This window comes from Stenella coeruleoalba, assembly GCF_951394435.1.
Source record: "Stenella coeruleoalba genome assembly, chromosome: 4".
In the NCBI taxonomy this organism is placed as follows: domain Eukaryota; kingdom Metazoa; phylum Chordata; class Mammalia; order Artiodactyla; family Delphinidae; genus Stenella; species Stenella coeruleoalba.
In genome coordinates this window covers 143,216,321-143,235,638 of record NC_137149.1, presented here as the reverse complement: position 1 = coordinate 143,235,638, position 19,318 = coordinate 143,216,321, and the positions used below count along the sequence as shown (strand labels likewise).

The 19,318-nt window shown below is 34.9% G+C and overlaps 2 protein-coding genes across 3 annotated transcripts in view; one reads left to right on the top strand and one right to left on the bottom strand.

Annotated features, from left to right (window-relative positions):
* Positions 1-13,244, top strand: part of NUDT9 (nudix hydrolase 9) — a 28,890-nt gene extending 15,646 nt beyond the window's left edge. Inside the window, exons 5-9 of one of the 2 annotated variants that reach the window (XR_013828026.1) lie at positions 570-681; positions 2,316-2,462; positions 4,078-4,162; positions 7,469-7,961; positions 8,526-13,244. Coding sequence is in view for 1 of the 2 variants with exons in the window: in XM_079919560.1 (XP_079775686.1) it covers positions 570-681; positions 2,316-2,462; positions 4,078-4,162; positions 7,469-7,647 (523 nt within the window). In the remaining variant the exon portion in view is untranslated. Of the gene's footprint in view, positions 1-569; positions 682-2,315; positions 2,463-4,077; positions 4,163-7,468 lie in introns of both variants that reach the window. The other variant, XM_079919560.1, reaches the window with a different exon arrangement.
* On the bottom strand, positions 9,500-17,542 carry SCPPPQ1 (secretory calcium-binding phosphoprotein proline-glutamine rich 1; the record flags this gene model as incomplete). The annotated part of the gene is made up of 5 exons (XM_079919848.1): positions 9,500-9,523; positions 13,317-13,343; positions 16,308-16,385; positions 16,478-16,510; positions 17,486-17,542. The coding sequence occupies 5 exons, from the start codon at positions 17,540-17,542 to the stop codon at positions 9,500-9,502; spliced, it is 219 nt and encodes a 72-aa protein (XP_079775974.1).
* Between the last annotated feature and the right edge of the window lie 1,776 nt (positions 17,543-19,318).

Genomic DNA, 19,318 nt, shown 5'->3' with positions numbered 1-19,318 from the left:
AAAAGCAAATATTACAGATCTTTTTCACTACTTAAAATTCTTAAAAAGGATCCTTGGATTAAAAAAAAAAACTTTTATGACCCTTCTTTTTTTTTTTTACATCTTTATTGGAGTATTATTGCTTTACAATGGTGTGTTACTTTCTGCTTTATAACAAAGTGAATCAGTTATACACACACATATGTTCCCATATCTCTTCCCTCTTACGTCTCCCTCCCTCCCACCCTCCCTATCCCACCCTATGACCCTTCTTTTAAATTCTGTTCTGCTTTTAATTTTTTTTGATAAATCTTACTTTAAGTAGTAAAAACTGTTTATATCTTGAATTTTTATTATGGAGACTATAATATCCTTTATGGAAAGTAGACATTTGTCTTGGTTTGTAACAGTGCTAAATAAAGAATATTTTTAATACAAAACAATATTTCTTTACAAAACTAGCTGATTTGAGGTAAATTTATATATACTCTGTTATAAAGAAAAATATATCTTTATAGCTTTGTCTTAAGCTTGAAATAGAACCTTGGTCTTTGTTCTAAATCAGTTATGACCTTACATTACTGTTATAGGTGGAAAAGGGACAGAAGTGGAAATAAAATTACCCATCCCATTTCTGGGAAAAACATCTTACAGTTTGTTGCAATAAAAAGGAAAGACTGTGGAGAATGGGCCATCCCAGGGGTAAGCATTAAAATTAAGTCAAATCAGTGTTGTAAGTTCTTTTTAGTTGCTTTATTTACTACAAGGTTATTGTGTATGGATCTTTTCTACTTCATTTATTCTCCATTCCTCCCCAGTGATTCTTTTGCAATGAAGTATCATTGTCAATGGCAAATGTAGGATAATACAACAAAGCTGTTAGAATCTGAGTCTAATTCTAAGACCTTTGGGAAAGAACATGGACTTTGGAGTTAGACCCGGGCTTGTGTTTTGACCTTTGCACTTTGAGCTAGTGATATGGAGTCCAGACCTTTGTTTTAAAAATAATCATACATATTTCACAGGATTATTAGAGATAGCATATAAAGCCTGGTATAGTAGGTACTCACTAATATTGGGTTTCATCTCAGAACTCAACACCTACTCCAAGCCCAAGGTAAGATTTTTAGTATTTTTAAAAAGATAACACTATTACTGTTCCTTGTAGTTTTTTGAGTTTTCATAATATCATCAGGAAGAGTATACTTCTACTGAGTTCATGTCAGTAGTGTATTTCAAGGGGCTTTTAAAAATGTGTATGTGTTCAGTAGTGGGTTTTATATTTTATGCCATATTGTGAAATGGAGATAGTTTGATGAGAGGATGGCTCTTTGTATACACATTCTCCTATCTGCAGGAATGGCTGTTTTTCTTTGTCGGGTAAAATGGAATGAAAATGAAGGTTGTAGCTGACTGTGACAAAAGCTTAGGCTAATTATAAGAGCCAAATAGTCAAACTCCACTCAGTGCTGAATGCAAAATACAATGATATCATCACAGGATCTTATATTTTTATTGTCATTTGAAATTCTGATCAGTCAGGGAACTGTTGTCGTTAATATAATTTTGAGAGTCGTTGATCTACTCAGTATATTTTGAGCATCTGCCTTTTGTCAGCTAATATTTTAGACATTGAGGATACAGCAGAGCAACATAAACAAACATCCTTGTCTTCCTGGAGCTCACACTCCACTGAGGGAGACAGATAATATAACATGAACAAGTTACTGTAATGTTAGAAGGTGATAAATATCAATATTAAGAAAAAAACTAAAGCAAGGAAGGGGATTAGGAAGTGTTTGAGAGTTTGCAATTTTCAATAGGGTGGTTAGAGAAGGTCTCCTGAGAAGGTGACATTTGAGTAAAGATCTGAAGGAGGTGAACGACTGAACCATGTGGATGGATATCTGGGGAAAGCATCTTGGGCAGAAGTCATAGCAGGTACAAAGGCCTTAAGGTTGGGATATGTCTGGCATATCCTAGGAACACTGAGGAGGTCAGTTTGGCTGGAATGGAATGACCAATGGGGAAAGTATCAATTTGCTGTATTCTTTCTTGCCTGCATCCCTTCCTTCCATAGCTTGACTTTGGAAGATACCAGGAAAGGAGTCTGACTGGCTCAGTTGACCGTAGGCTAACTTTGGACTAATTACTATGGTTGAGTATATGGGATACGCTGCTAAGCTGCTTCTACTAGAAACAAATGATTTAGAGAAGAACATATCACAGAAGATTATGGGCAGATAGAGCAATATATGTCCACTGCATCACTCAGTAAATATCTATTGATTGAATTGAAGCTTATTACTTTTTCTAAACAAAAATGTGACTCTTAGGGGATGGTGGATCCAGGAGAGAAGATTAGTGCCACACTGAAAAGAGAATTTGGTGAGGAAGCTCTCAACTCCTTACAGAAATCTGGTGCTGAAAAGAGAGAATTAGAGGAAAAGTTGCACAAGCTCTTCAGCCAGGAACATCTAGTGGTAAGAAATGAAGATTTCCAGGAAGGATTTAGTCCTGGGGATTAATGAAAATTACTTAAAGTTCACCTGGAAATCTGGTAGATCATTTTCTGAATAAAGTGAAATACTTGTATATTTGAAATACACGTTCATAAAAACAAATTAATTGTAGCTCTTAACTGTAAATAGATTTCTACTCAAATTTTTATAGTCCAACTTTAGGCCAGTTACATCATTTACTATAATACATTTTTTCCTCTTAATTTTTCTTTAGGTGTGAGCTAATGTGACACTGAGTTCACCCATCTAACGGAAAATCTTTTCTTTTTTAAAAAATTTGCATGAATTCAGCTTTTTTGAAAGGACATTTATATTTAAATATATGTATATATATATGTATATATATGTATATAATATATTTTAAATTATGTTAAAAATTATGTTCAGAGTTTTTCTTGTTCATAACCATTTAAGTCTCATGGCTGTTTTGTCTACATACCCTTTGTGATTAAAAAAAATCACTTTATAAGGTATATGTGCACTAATAATAAGGAAAAGGGTAGATTTTCTTTTCTTTTTTATTGGCTTTTCTTTGAATTGCTTTGTTTTCTTTCTAGAATTAGGATTTCTTAATTATTTATCTATCAATATGCTGTCTGGGTTTTGGGTCACATTTGTCGTAGATGGCTGGATCCAAATCTTTTCATGTATTAATAGCTTAAATACTAGTCTTTACTAACCTTATTTATAGATTTCTAACTAGAAGAATCTATCTTTGCATGTCTGAAACTATAATCACAGAAGTTATTAAAACAGAAAAATACTTATAGACTCTTAAAAAAAATCATGTGGCCCAAATATGACTATTCTTAAATTCTGAAATTAGAGTCTGAGGTATTGAGGGTTTTATGAATTTTAAAGCTGCCTCAAAATGTTCTTGAGAATACTGTTCCCTGGGAAATTTATTTATTTATTTTTAAAAATATTTTATTCTTTTGATGCTATTGTAAATGGAATTGTTTTCTTAATTTCTTTTTTTAAGAAAAATTTATTTATTTGGTTGCGCTGGGTCTTAGTTGCGGCTCACGGGCTCCTTAGTTGTGGCATGTGAACTCTTAGTTGCAGCATGCATGTGGGATCTAGTTCCCTGACCAGGGATTGAACCCAGGCCCCCTGCATTGGAAGCGTGGAGCCTTAACCACTGCACCACCAGGGAAGTCCCTGTTTTCTTAATTTCTTAATTTCATTTTCACATCGACTTTTTCTTGGCTGAGCTGTGCGGCTTGTGGGAACTTAGTTCCCCGACCAGGGATTGAACTGAGCTCTGGCAGTGAAAGCACCAAGTCCTAACCACTGGACCATCAGGGAATTCCCTCCCTGGGAAATGTAAAACAAGTGTATGGAATGCTACATTAAAGGTCCTGTAATATTTACATTTCTTTTTTTTTGTGATAAAAAGCACGTAACATATAATTTGCCAGCTTAACCATTTTTAAGTGTACAGTTCACTAATGTTAATTAAACGTGCATTGTTTGCAACAGGATATTTCTGGTTCTAATGAAGGTAGCATGCTCTTCTCTACCCATTCCTGTTCACCCTGCACTTTTTTTTTGGTCTGTCTCCTTTTAAAAATAGATATATAAAGGTTATGTTGATGATCCTCGGAACACTGATAACGCATGGATGGAGACAGAAGCTGTGAATTACCATGATGAAACAGGTAATCTTACTTATGTTTTTTAAGCTAACTGAATTAGAGGATCCAATTTAAGTGAAGCAGACTACTGGGGCACAGTTAAATCTGGACTATTTTAGCATTTTAAGTCAATCAACTACCGGTTATAGGATAATATTTGTATGAAAGCAGATTGTTTATATTAAAAGAATATGTAGAAGAAAGCTTTAAAAGTGTTACCAGTAACTAATATCCTTTAATCCATTGGTAGCATATAAAATTAAGGTTAAATTTATAGACTAAAATTATGTGCCCTAAAGTTGTCATTCTTTTAAAGGTTTTGCCCTGCCCCCTTCCTGTCTCAGTATAACCTTGTGCAAATCATATGTTCTCTTGGACTCAGTTTTTTCCTTACAAAATGGGCTGGAACTAGAAGATCTGTCACTTTTACATTCTTGTTGAACTTCGGAAAACTCCCAGCACCAATTTCATTACTTCCAAACAACAACTCTAACCAAAGTATTAGGATAATTCATCCTGGTATTGAGAACTTAAAAGAAACATTTCAGAAGGAGAAGTATGCAAATATAATTTACAAGCAGGGCTCTACAACTTAAGTACTGATAAATTTGTTAGCTCCGTATTTGTGGAGTTAAAAAACAATGACTGACCCACTAGAGGTTGATTTTATAGTGTTTGAGTTGTTCAAATCACTGTTTTCACTGTTCTATTTTCTCTCTGAACTTAAAAAAAAAAGTTGTGGTCTGATAATTCCAAATCTCTGCTATATCTGAGTCTCATTCTGATGTTTTGTCTCTTCAGACTGTGCTCTTTGCCTTGTAGCATGCCTTCTAGTTGTTTTGAAAGGTGAACATGATGTATCCAGTAAAAGAGACTGAGGTAAATAGATCTTTAGTGTGAGGCCTTATGTTTAGTTGACTAGGAGTTAGGCTGTACTTACTTGCTGTAATTGTACCTGTCAGAGGCTAAAATTTCCTCTGGTGTTTTTGTTTTTGTCTCTTCTGTTGTCTTTGGGTTTCTCTAGAGACTACTTAAATAAGGTCTGTGCCACGCAATTCTTTCAGTTACACTCCCTTGTTATTTTATGGAATCCCTATTGCTGTGGGATTTGGAGGGGGTTTGTGGGCTTTTGGAGGAGAATCATAGGAGAACTCAGTGATTAGGGCTTAGTTTTTCAGTGAGCCTGGGCCCCTGGGCTGTGACCTTCACTGCGGCTTCTCAGCTTCTTCCTTCCACCCTCACACTCCTTAGGCGAGATAGGAGGCTAGAGTTGGGTATTTCCCTTCCCCCAGGTTGGTTAGGACTGGTGAAATATTTTCCTTAAGGGCAGAATGCTTTGTCTAATTTCAGAATGGTTACTTTTCCCCTCTCCCTGCTGCAAGCAAGTGGGGATTTTTCTTGTCTTTACTCTGAGAACCTGGTGGCATTCCTGAGATAAAACTCCTAAAAATATGACCCTCCCACCCCAAGACTGTGCCTCCAGGAGATTTTCTCTCTCAAGCTAGTTCACAGATCAGTTTCCAAAAATGAGTCAGTTACCTTTTAAATGTTTCTACCACTTGTTAGCTCCAGAGGTGGGATTCTGTTCCTGGTAAGTTGTGATTCTCTGTATTTGCCTGTCTCTCTAGTTTTCAGGGTGGCATTGTGCCCTGTGACCTCAATTCTCTGATGGATCCAAAAAGAGTTGTTGATTTTCAGTTTGTTCAGATTTTTTGTGTGTGAAGATAGGAGTGATGATTTCCAAACTCTTCATGTGTCAGACTATAAACTTTAAACTTTTTAGAATTCTGTTTTGTGTAATTTATTAGGTGACCAGAAGGGGAGGATGCTTTTCAGACATTATTAGATCTGATAAAGAGCATGTTAGAGGACACTGTTATTTAGATAATCAGATATTTTAATTTAACTTTTAGATTCAGGTTTACTTCTTAATTCTGGTTCTCCATTGAAAATTGGATGTTGTAGTTGCTGTGAGATACACAAAGAGCTGTCATTTTAGCACTGGGATTTAGAAACCTGTTATGCTGAAATATTCAATTGATTCTTTTCTTTTAAGAAGCAGCTTTATTATTTTATTATTTTAAAGATAATCATTGTAAAGATAAAGGATATAGTGTTTATAATGAGTTATTTAGAAAATAGGTGACATAAAATGGAAAAAATTTTAAAGCACCAGTTATTTCATTTCCCAAAGATACCACTGTTAGCGTTTTGATTTATCTTTTTCCAGATTTTATATAGTTGTTTTTAAAATAAAATGGGCTCACACTGTACATTCTGTTTTGTTACTTGAATTTTCACTTAAAAATATATTATGGACATATTTCCATATCAGTATTTATAGAATGGTTTCCCTTTTAATGGGAGTGCATTGTGTAGCTGTCTTATCATTTATTTAATAATCTGTGCCCTCTAGATGGAAAGTTCGGTTATGTCCCATTTTCTCTTTTTGGTTATAAATAATGTTGCCTTGAATACTTCAGTAGCCTTGTCTTTTTATTTCCTTAGGATAAATCCTTTGAAGTGGAATTGCTGGGTTGTTTATTGTATCCCCAGTACAGAGTCTGGTGCATAAGAGGCACTCTGATATTTTTTGAATGAATGCTCATCAAAGAGCATTTGCTTTTTAAAAGCTCTTGAAAAACATTGCCAAATTGTCCTACAGAAACATGCCATTTAGATTGCCAACAGTGATTGAAAGCATTTCTTTTTAATTTTTGATAATTATAAATATTTTAATAAATATATATGTATTTATAAATATAACTCTAAATATTTTTTGAATTTTATTTTATTTATTTTTTATACAGCAGGTTCTTATTCTCTATTTTACACATATTAGTGTATACATGTCAATCCCAATCTCCCAGGTCATCCCACCACCACCTCATCCCCCCACTGAATATTTTATTTTATGGTTCCTGGTTTGGTGTCATACTTGGAAAAGTACACTTACCTTAAGACTCTAAAGTGAGTCATCAATAATTGTTTTCTTTCATTTTTTTTTAACATTTAAATCTGTAATCCTTCTGGAATTTTGATGTGAGTTTTCATGTTTATTTTTTTTCTCTTTTTTTTTTTGAAGGGTAATATTTTTACTTTTTAAAGAGAAAAGCTTTCTTACTGGTACCGTCACTTAAAATTTAGGAACTTAGTTAAAATAGGGGCATTTGGGAAATTTGGAATATTCTAGTTTTTAATTCACTTGGCCACTTAATATAATGATGATTTAAGGTTATTATAGTAGCAATACTTGAAGATACAGAATTATGCTGAAAAAGAAATGAATAAATTACTTTTTCTTGATGATGTTTTTTCTTTGGTAACCAGGTGAGATAATGGATAACCTTACCTTAGAAGCTGGAGATGATGCTGGAAAAGTGAAATGGGTGGACATCAGTGATAAACTCAAGCTTTATGCTAGTCACTTTCAATTCATCAAACTTGTGGCAGAGAAACGAGATGCCCACTGGAGTGAGGACTCTGAAACTGACTGCCATGGGTTATAGCTCGCAATCTCCACGAAAGCCAAATGGCAACAAAGGAACATGTACTGAAGAGAAGGCAGCGTCACAGAGCTCATAAATAAAAAGGGCAGGGGTAGATCACTTGGAGATTATTTTATTCACTTTCAAAATGATTTGCATTTAGAAGGTTTTGCATCCGAATAAAGTTAGCAAATATGGTGAAACAGAACACAGAATTTTCTGCTTTCCAGTCAAAAGAGCTATAAATAATCATATTTTGTATGCATTTTATTTAAGCATGGCTTAAACCAAACTTAACAACTGATGCTCTTCGAAGAATCAGAATCTAAATAAAGGTAAATTTCTGTTCAGCCATAACTTCTGCTTTCCATGTAGTTCTTGTTTGTCTTTCTTTTTTTTTCCCCATTGATCTTCTGAGGTCTGAAGGATGTTCCTGTCACATCAAGCTTCTTTCAGAATAGCACCGATCACCATTGTTTAATCTGATTTATCTTTAAATTATTTGCTTTGCATTTTGCTTTACATGATCTTGTTGAAGCTGCTTTCAAAAGTGGAAGCCTCATGTATTCTTGCCTTTAGAGTTGTAAGTTTTATGAGGAAATTTCAGTCACTCTTAGCTGGTAAAGGTCAGGATCAGCGAACAAGAAATCATGTTCTCATTTCCAAGAATTATGACTTAAAAAAATGTGTGCAGGAAACTAGTAATTTAAATTGCTATATGCATTTCACTCTACTGTAACTGTGTGTGCCATAAATGAATTAAAAATAGATGTTCAGAAAGGAACTGAAATCAGAGACAGAGGAGGTCTTTGGGAGTTTGGGTGTTTTTTGTTAGGAAGAGATTGTTAAAGACTGAGATAGGTTTTTGAGAGACTCACTATTAACATTGTAATTCCCAGAGGAAAGGAAAGAGTTGGTGTTCCACGTGTTCTTGGAAGCAGGGAAGAGGAAGGAAAATAACACTGCCTTGTCACATGTGTATCACGTTCTGGCCAAGATATCCAGTGGGAAAGTCTCACGATACTAATTCCTGTCAGCCTGAGGTAGGGACTGTCATAATTCCATCTTCATTCCAGTTGGACTACAGGTGGGGCATCTGAAGAAAAGGAGGGTTGGGGGATAGAGACGTGGTTGTTTCCTTCATATATTTGAAAAGAGTATTAGGCTTACTCTGTAGCTAGAGGACAGAACTAGGGCTAAGGTAAATCAATCGAAAAGGTGTTTTTTGTTTTTTATTTTCTCTCCCCCCAACCCCGAGTTAGTGTCAAAACTCCTTTGGGGTAAATTTGAACTGAACTGACAGGAGGCTTTTTTCCCCTTAGTGTGACTATAAGTTTTGCTGAGAAACATTAGAATGTTTGATTTCAGGATGCTGCCTCAAACCTCTCTGGAAGAGTTACAAGGTTTATGTGCAGTATTAATTTTCTAAAATCCATAAAATCCTGGTCCTTGGGTACATAACAAGGGACTTGTACTTGACAAGAATGATCTGCTCATTGGGTGAGGGGTGGGATAACCTTGTCCCAGCATGAAAGAGTCTGATTCTACGTTTACTGTCTGGTAGCAAGAAATTGCTTCTTCCTGGCATGGAATAGAATTCTCTAAAATTGAAACTACTTACAGAAGCTCTTGAGAAAGTTTGAGCAATTGCCTAAAGAATGACATTTACTTCTGTTTTAATAGTTTTGACACATCTACCCTGACATTAGTAAAGATATTAGGTTATATGAAAATTTTACTTAAAGAATGAGTAAAGCACGTGATCCGCAGATAATTTTTTGTGGCATTTTGTAGTTTTCATTGGAACATTTACAAAGTATGCAAAATGATAAAACTACTATACCCTACAGATAGGGTAGAAGTAGATAATCTTCTAACTGTAAGTATCCAGCACCATCTATAATAGAAAAAAACCAGATTAAAATTTTAGTTTAAGACATTTCTGGAGGAATATCTGCTCCTGTATCACTAGGTGATATTGCCTTCATATTAACTTATATTTCAGATATAAGGAATATTTTTTTCAAGAGACAGTTAAAACAGTGATAGATAGCATTTACTGAATATCTACATCGTATCACTTAATCCTCACAACAATCCTGCGAAGTTAGGTGGTATTTTTCCTATTTCACAGATGAAAATGATATTTAGAAAGGTTGCCCCAAGGTTTACTCCGTAAGCAACAGAGCTGGATTTTGAATCCCGGTCTGCAGGGTTCCAGAGCCAATTCTCTGTCTGTTGTATTCCCTACTACGTTTATGAAGCTTTTATGATTTCTTACTTTAAGTTTGTAGTTTGGAAGATTTATATTACTTAAGCAATACTCATGTTATCCATAGTAATCCATTTATGGTTTGTGACTTGAAATGTAAGGGCCACATCTGATTTGGCGAGCCTTGTTAAACTTGTTCACATAATTTTGGCTCAGAGACAATTTATTGATAATATCTTAACCTAAGGATGAGCGGCTGCAGTCAGGGTGTCTTGCCTGCAGGTGTTCTTGAGATTTCAAAGCATTTCAAACTCAAATAGAAGCGAGATACTAAACATGCTAAAGAGGGCCCCTAAAATTTCTAACCACTTTTAGAGGCTAAATGCTACTCTGTCCTACAGTATAAGGACTTAGGTTGGTTGCTGTTATTTTCTAAAATATTTGTGAAGTTTGAATAAATAAACTGATTTCAAAACACATCATTTGAAGAAAGCACTTGTAATTAATTTGGTCTTCTTTACACCTCCTTTAATCATATTATTAGCTTACCAATATGGGCACAATCTGAAGCTGTTAAACTCTTAGGATAGAAGTATTTAAAAATGTATAATAATGCTCAAAAGATATTTGGAGATTTTACTAACCGTATATAACTTCTGACATAGTAGTAAGAGAATTATTTCTGCCAAAATAAACAATACAGATTATAGTTACTATATGAAGGTATTTTTGCCATATTTTTTCTTTGCCTCCACCCATGTCTCCCATATTATGTTTATTTAATGTTGATGGATTAGTATGGGTACAATCATGTAATGTTGGGAGGTAGCAAATAATGTGGTTCTGTTATACCTAAATGCTGAGAAATTGAACCATCAACTGTCTTTTCTGCAACATAGAGCTTAATTTCTCCCACTTCACCCTTGATGGGCTGGTAAGAGCATTTGAATTGGTAAGAAACACAGAATAAACACTTTAGGGCAATGAAACTTTTCAGAAGGAAAACTTGCGTGAAATCCAATTTCTTTCTCAAAATCAAGATTGAGAATATTTTGATTCATCATCTTCTCTCAAGGTAGGTTAAAATACATACTGACATTTCATTGACATTAATTCAGATATTTTAAAAAGGAATATACCTTTTTGGTCTCTCTCTCTCTTCTGTATATATTTTAGATGAAAGCAAACTTGGGTGAGAATCAAAGCAGAAGTCTCAAGGTCTGTAGCCTTTCTATCAAGAGAGCTGATGCTTTTGTGTTGAGGAGACTTGTTGGCTTGCCTTGAGATTAGAGCATTTCTAGATTTGGTAGTTTCACAGCAGGCTTTTCTCACTGTTTGCTATGAATTGTCCGTAAGACAAAACTAAGCTTGAGGTAAAATTTACTGTTTGAAATTTCTTAACCTAATTTCTATAAACTGAAATTTTGTCAAATGCTCTGGGCATTATGAAAAGAATACAGTTTTAGACCTGCAGAAATTCTGATCTAAAGATTTTGGAGGAGGGACTTCCCTGGTGGTCCAGTGGTTAAGACTCCACGCTTCTAATGCAGGGGGCGCGGGTTTGATCCCTGGTCGGGGAACTAAGATCCCACGTGCTGCACGGCGCAGCCAGAAAAAAAAAAAAAAAAAGATCCTGGAGGAAATCAAGTTTATAACTCATGAGATTTAATTTGGGTAAATCACTTGGGCTCCATTCTGCCATATGGTTTTATGGTTCAGAAGAATTATTCTTACCTTTTCTGAGATTAAATATCACTTGCTTTTATCAATATAACCATAGCAAAAAAATTTTACCCCAAAGAAGCCCTAAATATTAAAAAAAATAAGATACTATCTTCAGTCCATTAGGTAGATTTGTAGTTTATAATAGCTTAAAAGTTGTGGACTTACCCCAAGTTGGTTCAAAACAGAAATGATTAACTGTGAAAGAAGAAAAATCAATGATCAGTGATATCAATGGGTTTACCTTTTAGCTTATTTTTAACATAGTACATATATAAGCTGAAATACTTTCTATATGAAAATCTTTGTTTTTATTGAAAAATTAATTCCATTTTTACTGCTTTGTGTTTTATTTACATGAGGTAAGATTTTTTTTTTTTTTTTTTTTTTTTTTTTTTTGCGATACGTGGGCCTCTCACTGTTGTGGCCTCTCCCATTGCGGAGCACAGGCTACGGATGCCCAGGCTCAGCGGCCATGGCTCACGGGCCCAGCCGCTCCGCGGCATGTGGGATCTTCCCGGACCGGGGCACGAACCCGTGTCCCCTGCATCGGCAGGTGGACTCAACCACTGCGCCACCAGGGGAGCCCAGAGCTAATTTAATTTTAAAGGTGAGCTTACAATCTAGGCTTTCCCATCACAGGCCAGGGCTCTTTTAGCCATGTTTTAATGTAAATGAACTTGCTAATTTTGTAATCATCAATAATTAATTATTGACGGTAGTTTCCTAAAACATTTTTAGAATATATATTCATATTCATATATATATAATACATTCTAATTAAAAGATGCTAGAATTTTTACAATTTGTCATTTGGAAATGGACTATAGAATCTCTTAAACAGCGGATTGTGGGAAGAACACTAGCTATTTGAACTTGACTTAGGTTTTTTTTTTTTTGACTCTGTTTCTTATTTAGTTTGACCTTAAAGTTTCTGGCACACTTAAATATTCTTCAGGGTGATTGATTTTAAATAATCTGTAGTGAAGAATCCTGAAAATTTTTACCTCAGGCACGCAATGGTTTACGCCTAACTTTTTAGGCCTAACTTTTTGACATTTTTACGAATACTGCAGGTCTCTGAGATACCATCAACTGTAAAGTGTACCATTTAGTTAATGATGAATCTTAAAGAAAAAGGAGATTCTAGGTTAAATGCATCTGTTGTAAGATGTATCTTGATTTCAGAAAATGTTTAAGTGTGAAAAGTATATGGGAAATGAAACTTTTAGTGTTCTCTTTTGTAACTCCCTTCAAGTATTTCTCCTGTGTTTTTATAAACTAATATTCTGAATAACATATATCAATAAAGGGCCTTGTTAAATAGTTGAATTATGTGCAGTTCAGTAAAAAAAAATTGTGTTGGGATTTAGATTTGATCATCTTTAATGTGTTATGCATTTAAGCTAGTGTGCTTCGTTAGTGAAGAAATAAACTAGTCTGTTTCATCTCTGCTAAAGTAATTTATTCTGTAGTTCTTAAGTCTTTTAAGACTCTTCACCTTCTTCCTTAGCAATGATAGAAGACGTTGTTTTGTCAATTTATAGTTTGGATGAGTTGAATAAATGAATGTAGAACTGTTTGCATGTATCGAGTTAGTTTTTTTGGCTTTGAATTTAACAGCTGTTCTTAATTTTGTTTCCAAATGAATTGGACTAATAAATACAGTAATTTTGCTGATGAACTGGCTCATCTTAAATGGAGTGTCGAAAGTAATATTTTTGTAAACTTTATAGATCAACAGAGCAGTATTTACCGCTTTAAGATCATTAAGTGTCAGGACCTAGAAAAGAGGAAAGACAATCAAATAATCAGGGAGTTGTAACGCAGTATTTTATCTATCTTTTCTATGTTATATATTTTCTGTTAGCTTGATTAATGAAAACATGCTTTTTAGAATTCTTAGCGTTTATAAAATTACATCAGTAAGATTCACATTCGCTAATATTTTAAGTACCCCTCCACCCTTTAGTACCCACCCACCCCCTTCAAACCTACTATCTCAGGAAACACTAGTCCACATTTCTGTGTGTATGTGTGTGGACTCCAAACGTAGCAGGGACTTCTCAGAAAGATAATTAAACTTATGCTTACGAGGTTGGAAAAAAGGCTGTATTTGGGAATCCCTTTTTTTTTTTTTTTTTCTTCTGGCTGCACCACATGGCTTGCGGGATCTTTAGTTCCCTGACCAAGGATCAAACCCGGGCCCAGCAGTGAAAGCCACTGGACCGCCAGGGAATTCCCAGGGATCACTTCTTTATGAAAAAAAACTTTAATAATATCATCTCCTATAGTTGTAACCAAAGTATCATTTAAAAATTTAGAATTAATATGCTATGTTACACACAATTTATTTTTTTGCTTGTGACTGAGTCAGTCTTGTTCTCTGTAATTTCCCCTCATTTACTAAAATCCTGTCAAAAGTAAAATTCAAATAATCCTTTTATACCTTGACCATAACCTTAAATCTAGTTCAAAGACTTCTGGGACAGATTCCATTTCAGTAAGAATGAATTTTCCCCCCATTAATAGCAAATATAAGTACAAAATTTTAGAGGTGAAATGGACTTCATAAATCATTCCTTTTCACTATTTTGTATTCTAAAGGAAAGTAAGACACAAAGGAGTTTAAGATTACTCCAAAGTGTTAAATGACAGAGCTTGCATCCCCAGATTATTTGACTTCAAATGCTTTTCTACTGGTCTCCTGGGTTCCCTCCACATGATCAAGGAAAGTTTCAGGTCTCAGGTTTCAAGGATATATGAGATTTTTACATTAAATGACTCAAATCAGACAAAATATCAATCACTAATTGTCCCCAAAGGAGAATAATAACCATTATTTTTGGTATCAACTTCTTTCCAAATAAATCTAAAGAATTTTCAAGTTTTTGTTTTGTATTCATTTAAATACTTTCTTAAAGGAAACTTTAAGTATAATTACCTGATTTGGATTATTAGGAAATGGAAAAGGAATTGGAATCTACAAAAAGGAGGAAAAAAGTGAATTGTGAATAAAATAAGGTGCTACATTTTGTTTTAGCTTTCTCATATGTTCATTTACTCATCCCTCCATCCATCCATCCCTCCATCCATCAGTATTTATTGAGCAATTACGTGCTCTCAGGGAGTTCAGCTTCTAGTTAATGGAGATTAGATTCTAGTGAATTTCAAATCATGTTTTTCTTTCGAGAACTATGCTTATTTTGCTTAATTAGTCAAACCTAAAGCCTAGGAATCTGTCTTCTGTGTTGATAGTTCTTGCAAATCCTTCAGTTTTTCTACAGTAAGCCATCTTTGCCTGATTTTTCATACTATTCGGCCATCTGGTGGAAGGAAGAGCTTCTGTTTCATATACTAGTGATTCTTTTTATTGCCACAAAAATTTACATAATTTTAAGCATAGGACGTTAGTAGCAATTCCTAAATTCTAAACCAAGACTCCAGAATTTTGTGTTAATTTACAAATTAACGCAAAATCCAAATCGTATGGATTTCAGAAAAAGAAAAGAACCAACGCACCTTACCCTGACTAGAACCAAAATAATTAGCAATTAATTATAAATGCAAGAACTTAGAAATGTAGTGTCTAACAGTTAGGCCATGTGAAAACATTAAAGGGAAAGAATGTTCCATTGAGGACTGTAGCTTCAGTGACAACTTCTAAAAGACTACTTAAAGTTGAGAAGTAAGCAGTTCGAAATTAAATATAAGCAAAGGGAAGGTGTTTTGTTACATTTAGATATAAAAACAAAAACTATGCAAAATTGTGTTCATATTTTAAAACTTTTAGATGATAGACAAGAAGTTAAACAAGTTGCTATTTTAAAATGTGTATGAACTTTTCAAAACATCATTGCCTAAATACTGTTTATTTAACATGTCCCAACCTGTGTGGCAGCCTCATTGCCCTGTTCATTCTTTCCCCAGGTTGCCATGTCCTTCTCAGCACTTGCTATTCCCTCTGCCTGGAATGCCCCTTCCACTTCTCATGACCTGGCCTGGCTACCCTTCCTCTGTTAGGAGCTCTTTGACACATAGCCTAAGTCAGCTGGTTTTGTATTTGCATCTAGAAGCACTTACCAAATTACATTGTTTTTTCATTTATAAATCTCTCTTCCTCATCAGATTGTGAACTTATTTATACTTTTTGTTTTTCCAGCACTCACTGTAGACCCCATTATTTGGTAGACACTCAGTAAACATTAACCAAATGAATGCGGTCTGTACCAAAAAGGTAACTCTATTATGTATTTAGCATTGTCCTGGCCTTTATTAAAAAGATATTATAAGAATTCAGATATTAGGAGAGATTGGAAAGGGTACAAGAAGAGCAAAATAATTATATTGTTTGACCTGTGAAAAAAAGCTGGAGAGCTGGGGAAAAAACTTTAGAGAAAAGAAAACAGCAAGGCTATTTACAAAAAGAAAAAGAACAGGTAATATAGAAAAAGGTTAGCATTCCCTTCATGAAGAGTAACTAAGCTCATCATAGTCGGGGTAATTCAGTGTAAACATCTTTTTGATAGCAAGTGTAGAGAGACGTTGGAAGAAGTCACTGAAGTTTTAGAGGGAAAGTTGCTACTCCTTTGTCACACTTCACCACAAGCTATGCAGGGAGGGTAGTGTGAATAGCTGATGCCTGGTGGCCTCTTATATTTCTGTGTCAAAATTTGGAAAATGTTATAACCATCATCCAACTAATAAATACTTTTTGCAGTTTGAGATTCCCCAAACTCATGCTTACCAGGGGCAATTGTGGAGGTGGGAGAGATGGGATCTGAGGAAAAAATGGTGGTCCTTGTGGTAGGTAAAAGTTAAATCTCTATAATAAGAAACATGATGTCAGTCATTCCAAACATTTGAAAACTTTTAAAATGATGAACATGTCATTTGAAAATACAACCAGAAGTTTACCTGACCACTGGAACTTCCTCCAGACTGTTCAAGCTTGTAAAACAATAACAGCAACAAGGTAAAGCAACATATGGCAATACGTTATTCATTACAAAGAGATTTTATTCTGAATGAGACTAGGTAACAAGCCACTATTGAGCATTATACGCATCAGTGACGTAGCTGTCCTGGAATAGGGAAAAGTTGAATTAATTTTGTCCAGTGATTTAGAACTTGTACTTCTTACCTTTAAACTTATTTCCAAAGAATGTTTTCTCTTTTTTTTTTTTTACATTTTGTAAGATTAATTACATATTGCATGCCTCTTCATCTTCAAATCAACAGTGTTCTCAGTTTAATTCTCAGCATTTATCAGTTCAAAGTGGAGAGAGTATGGAAGTGTAAATTTAAAGTTTGTATCCCCAAATACAGATTTTGAAAGCTCCCTCACTTCTCTGAAGGCTCCTTTGTTACAAAATGTTTAGGGGACAGGTGTTCCTGCCTACTAGGTACCCTACCTAGTCAGACTATAATAAGCAGAGCTTAAACTCATAGATCTCATTCGTATAGATGGGGACGCATGTCTATAATCAACATGAGATGGTTTGGGGTAAGGGTATTGTAAACGAAACTCAATTCAAACTGCCTAATTAAGACTTAGGTCACTGTGGAATACTTGCTCTATATTGCTAAGTTTATTTGAGAGCTTCCTATGTTCCAGTTAGGACTGTTAAGTGCGTTAGATGCATTTTTATCATCCTTGCACAATTCTGAGGTAGTTCTTACAACTCATTTTACAGTCTGGGAAGCCATGGGTTAGTTCCTCACTGAAGGTCATGCAGCTTGCAAATAGCATGTAGAACTGGGATTTGTACTGGGAAGACCCTTGGGCTGAAGAAGAGTGGTAAATTCCTGGTTCTACAACTTTCCTCTTCTGTGAAATGAAAAGATAAAGGTAACACTTTCTAGCCCAGAAATACGATGTCTCTAGAATGGAAATGGAGTGGGAAACTGAGGAACAGTACTCACAGGGATGGGCAGAGCAGTGGCAGTTATCAAAAGGCCAGCAAGGATAAGAAATTTCATTCTGAAGGAAGAGTCTGGAATTGAAGGGTTAGGAGATCATTTTTAGTTTTTTCTAAGTCTTATTCCCGTTATTAATAGACTGTTTAGTTAGAGGTGTTGAATAGTGGTCAGACTAAATTCTGTCTCTAGATCCAGGTTTTGTAAACCTACATCAGTGCCTTAAAAACAGTGTTTAAGGACTTCCCTCGTGGTCCAGTGGTTAAGACTCTGCGCTCCCAATGCATGGGGCCCGGGGTTTGATCCCTGGTCAGGGAACTAGATCCCACATGCATGCCGCAACTAAGAGTTCCCATGCCGCAACTAAAGATCCTGCATGCTGCAACGAAGATCCCATGTGCCACAACTACAGAAAAATAAAAAAGATCCCACATGCTACCATGAAGATCCCTCATGCAGCAACGAAAATCCCGTGTGCCACGACTAAGACCCAGCGCAGCCAAATAAATTAAAAAATGAATAAATAAATAAATATTTTTTTAAAAAAGCAGCTGTCTTTAGGCAAGACATGCATTCTGTGGCTCATAACATTGCATATACTTACTACTCTTCCTTGTGATCTCACAGTTCAACCTGTACTGTTTGGTCCCTGAAGTTATTTGAACTTGTGATCTCTACCCACAAATCTTCAAACACCAATGTCGTATCATACTTAGGATCAGAGATATAACACCACTGGCTCAAGTGAGATTTCTTATGTAATATACAAATAAATCCACCTTGAACTTCTACCCCCCATGAGATCTACCAGGTCTTCACACGGTCTGGATGCTGTTACTGACAATTGCAAGTTTTCAAGAAGGAAATGATATAGGAAAAATCTTGAAAGGCATAATGGATTGGTAGAGCATAAACGCAATATGAATAAATTCAATGAAGCAAATCAATGTGATCTTTACTGGCCAGCTGATTCTGAAAGCACAGCTTTATATGGCCTTAAATTACATTTAATTCAAATTAACTTACCTTAGGAGTTTCAAACTAAATCACTGTACTCTGGAATTGAATATTGGAAGAAAAATCAACTTCATCATATTCCTATTAAGACCTGTCCCCATCATCTGAAGAAAGTCATATCCCTTTATGTCACTCTTCAACTATTTTATACATATGTATTTGAAATTCAACTCTGATTTATCTTCACTCTATTTCATTTTGCCTGAAATTAGGCAGCTTATCTCCCTTTCCCTTTTTCATGTTTCTTATTTGTATTTTTTTCCTTCTGGATTCAAACCCTTGGCTTTATTTCTTCCTTTGATAAGTGGACCTATTCATTAAATTATCCAAAACAATCCTTTTACCTAGTGCGATAGAATCAGTCCAAATTATACTGTGTCTTTTCAATTACCTTTGCTTCAAATGGTCCTTGGGCAACAAATTCAAAGAGCAGCGTGATCTAGAATCTCTATGCCCATCTCGTATTTAAGCGATATTACTAATGTCTTTGTGCTCATGGGTAATATGAGTCACAGAATTTGAAGCAAAATTGAATAATTGGTTTTAGACTAGGAACACCAACTTCTAAAGTATTTCAGTTACACAGAGATAGGCTTAAAGACCGATTACTGAGAAATAACTTCATCTCCTTGGTTGGGATTAATGTCTTTACCGCAAACAACTCACAATTAAAAATTATGACCACTAAGAATATTAAAGTGCTTTTACAATATATCATCCAGCGCAGCTATACATGTGGAAGCCTTAACTAATAGAAAAATTTAAGGTTCTAAAACTTTCTATTATTAAATAATATTTTTATTTCAAAATGAAATTTATTTT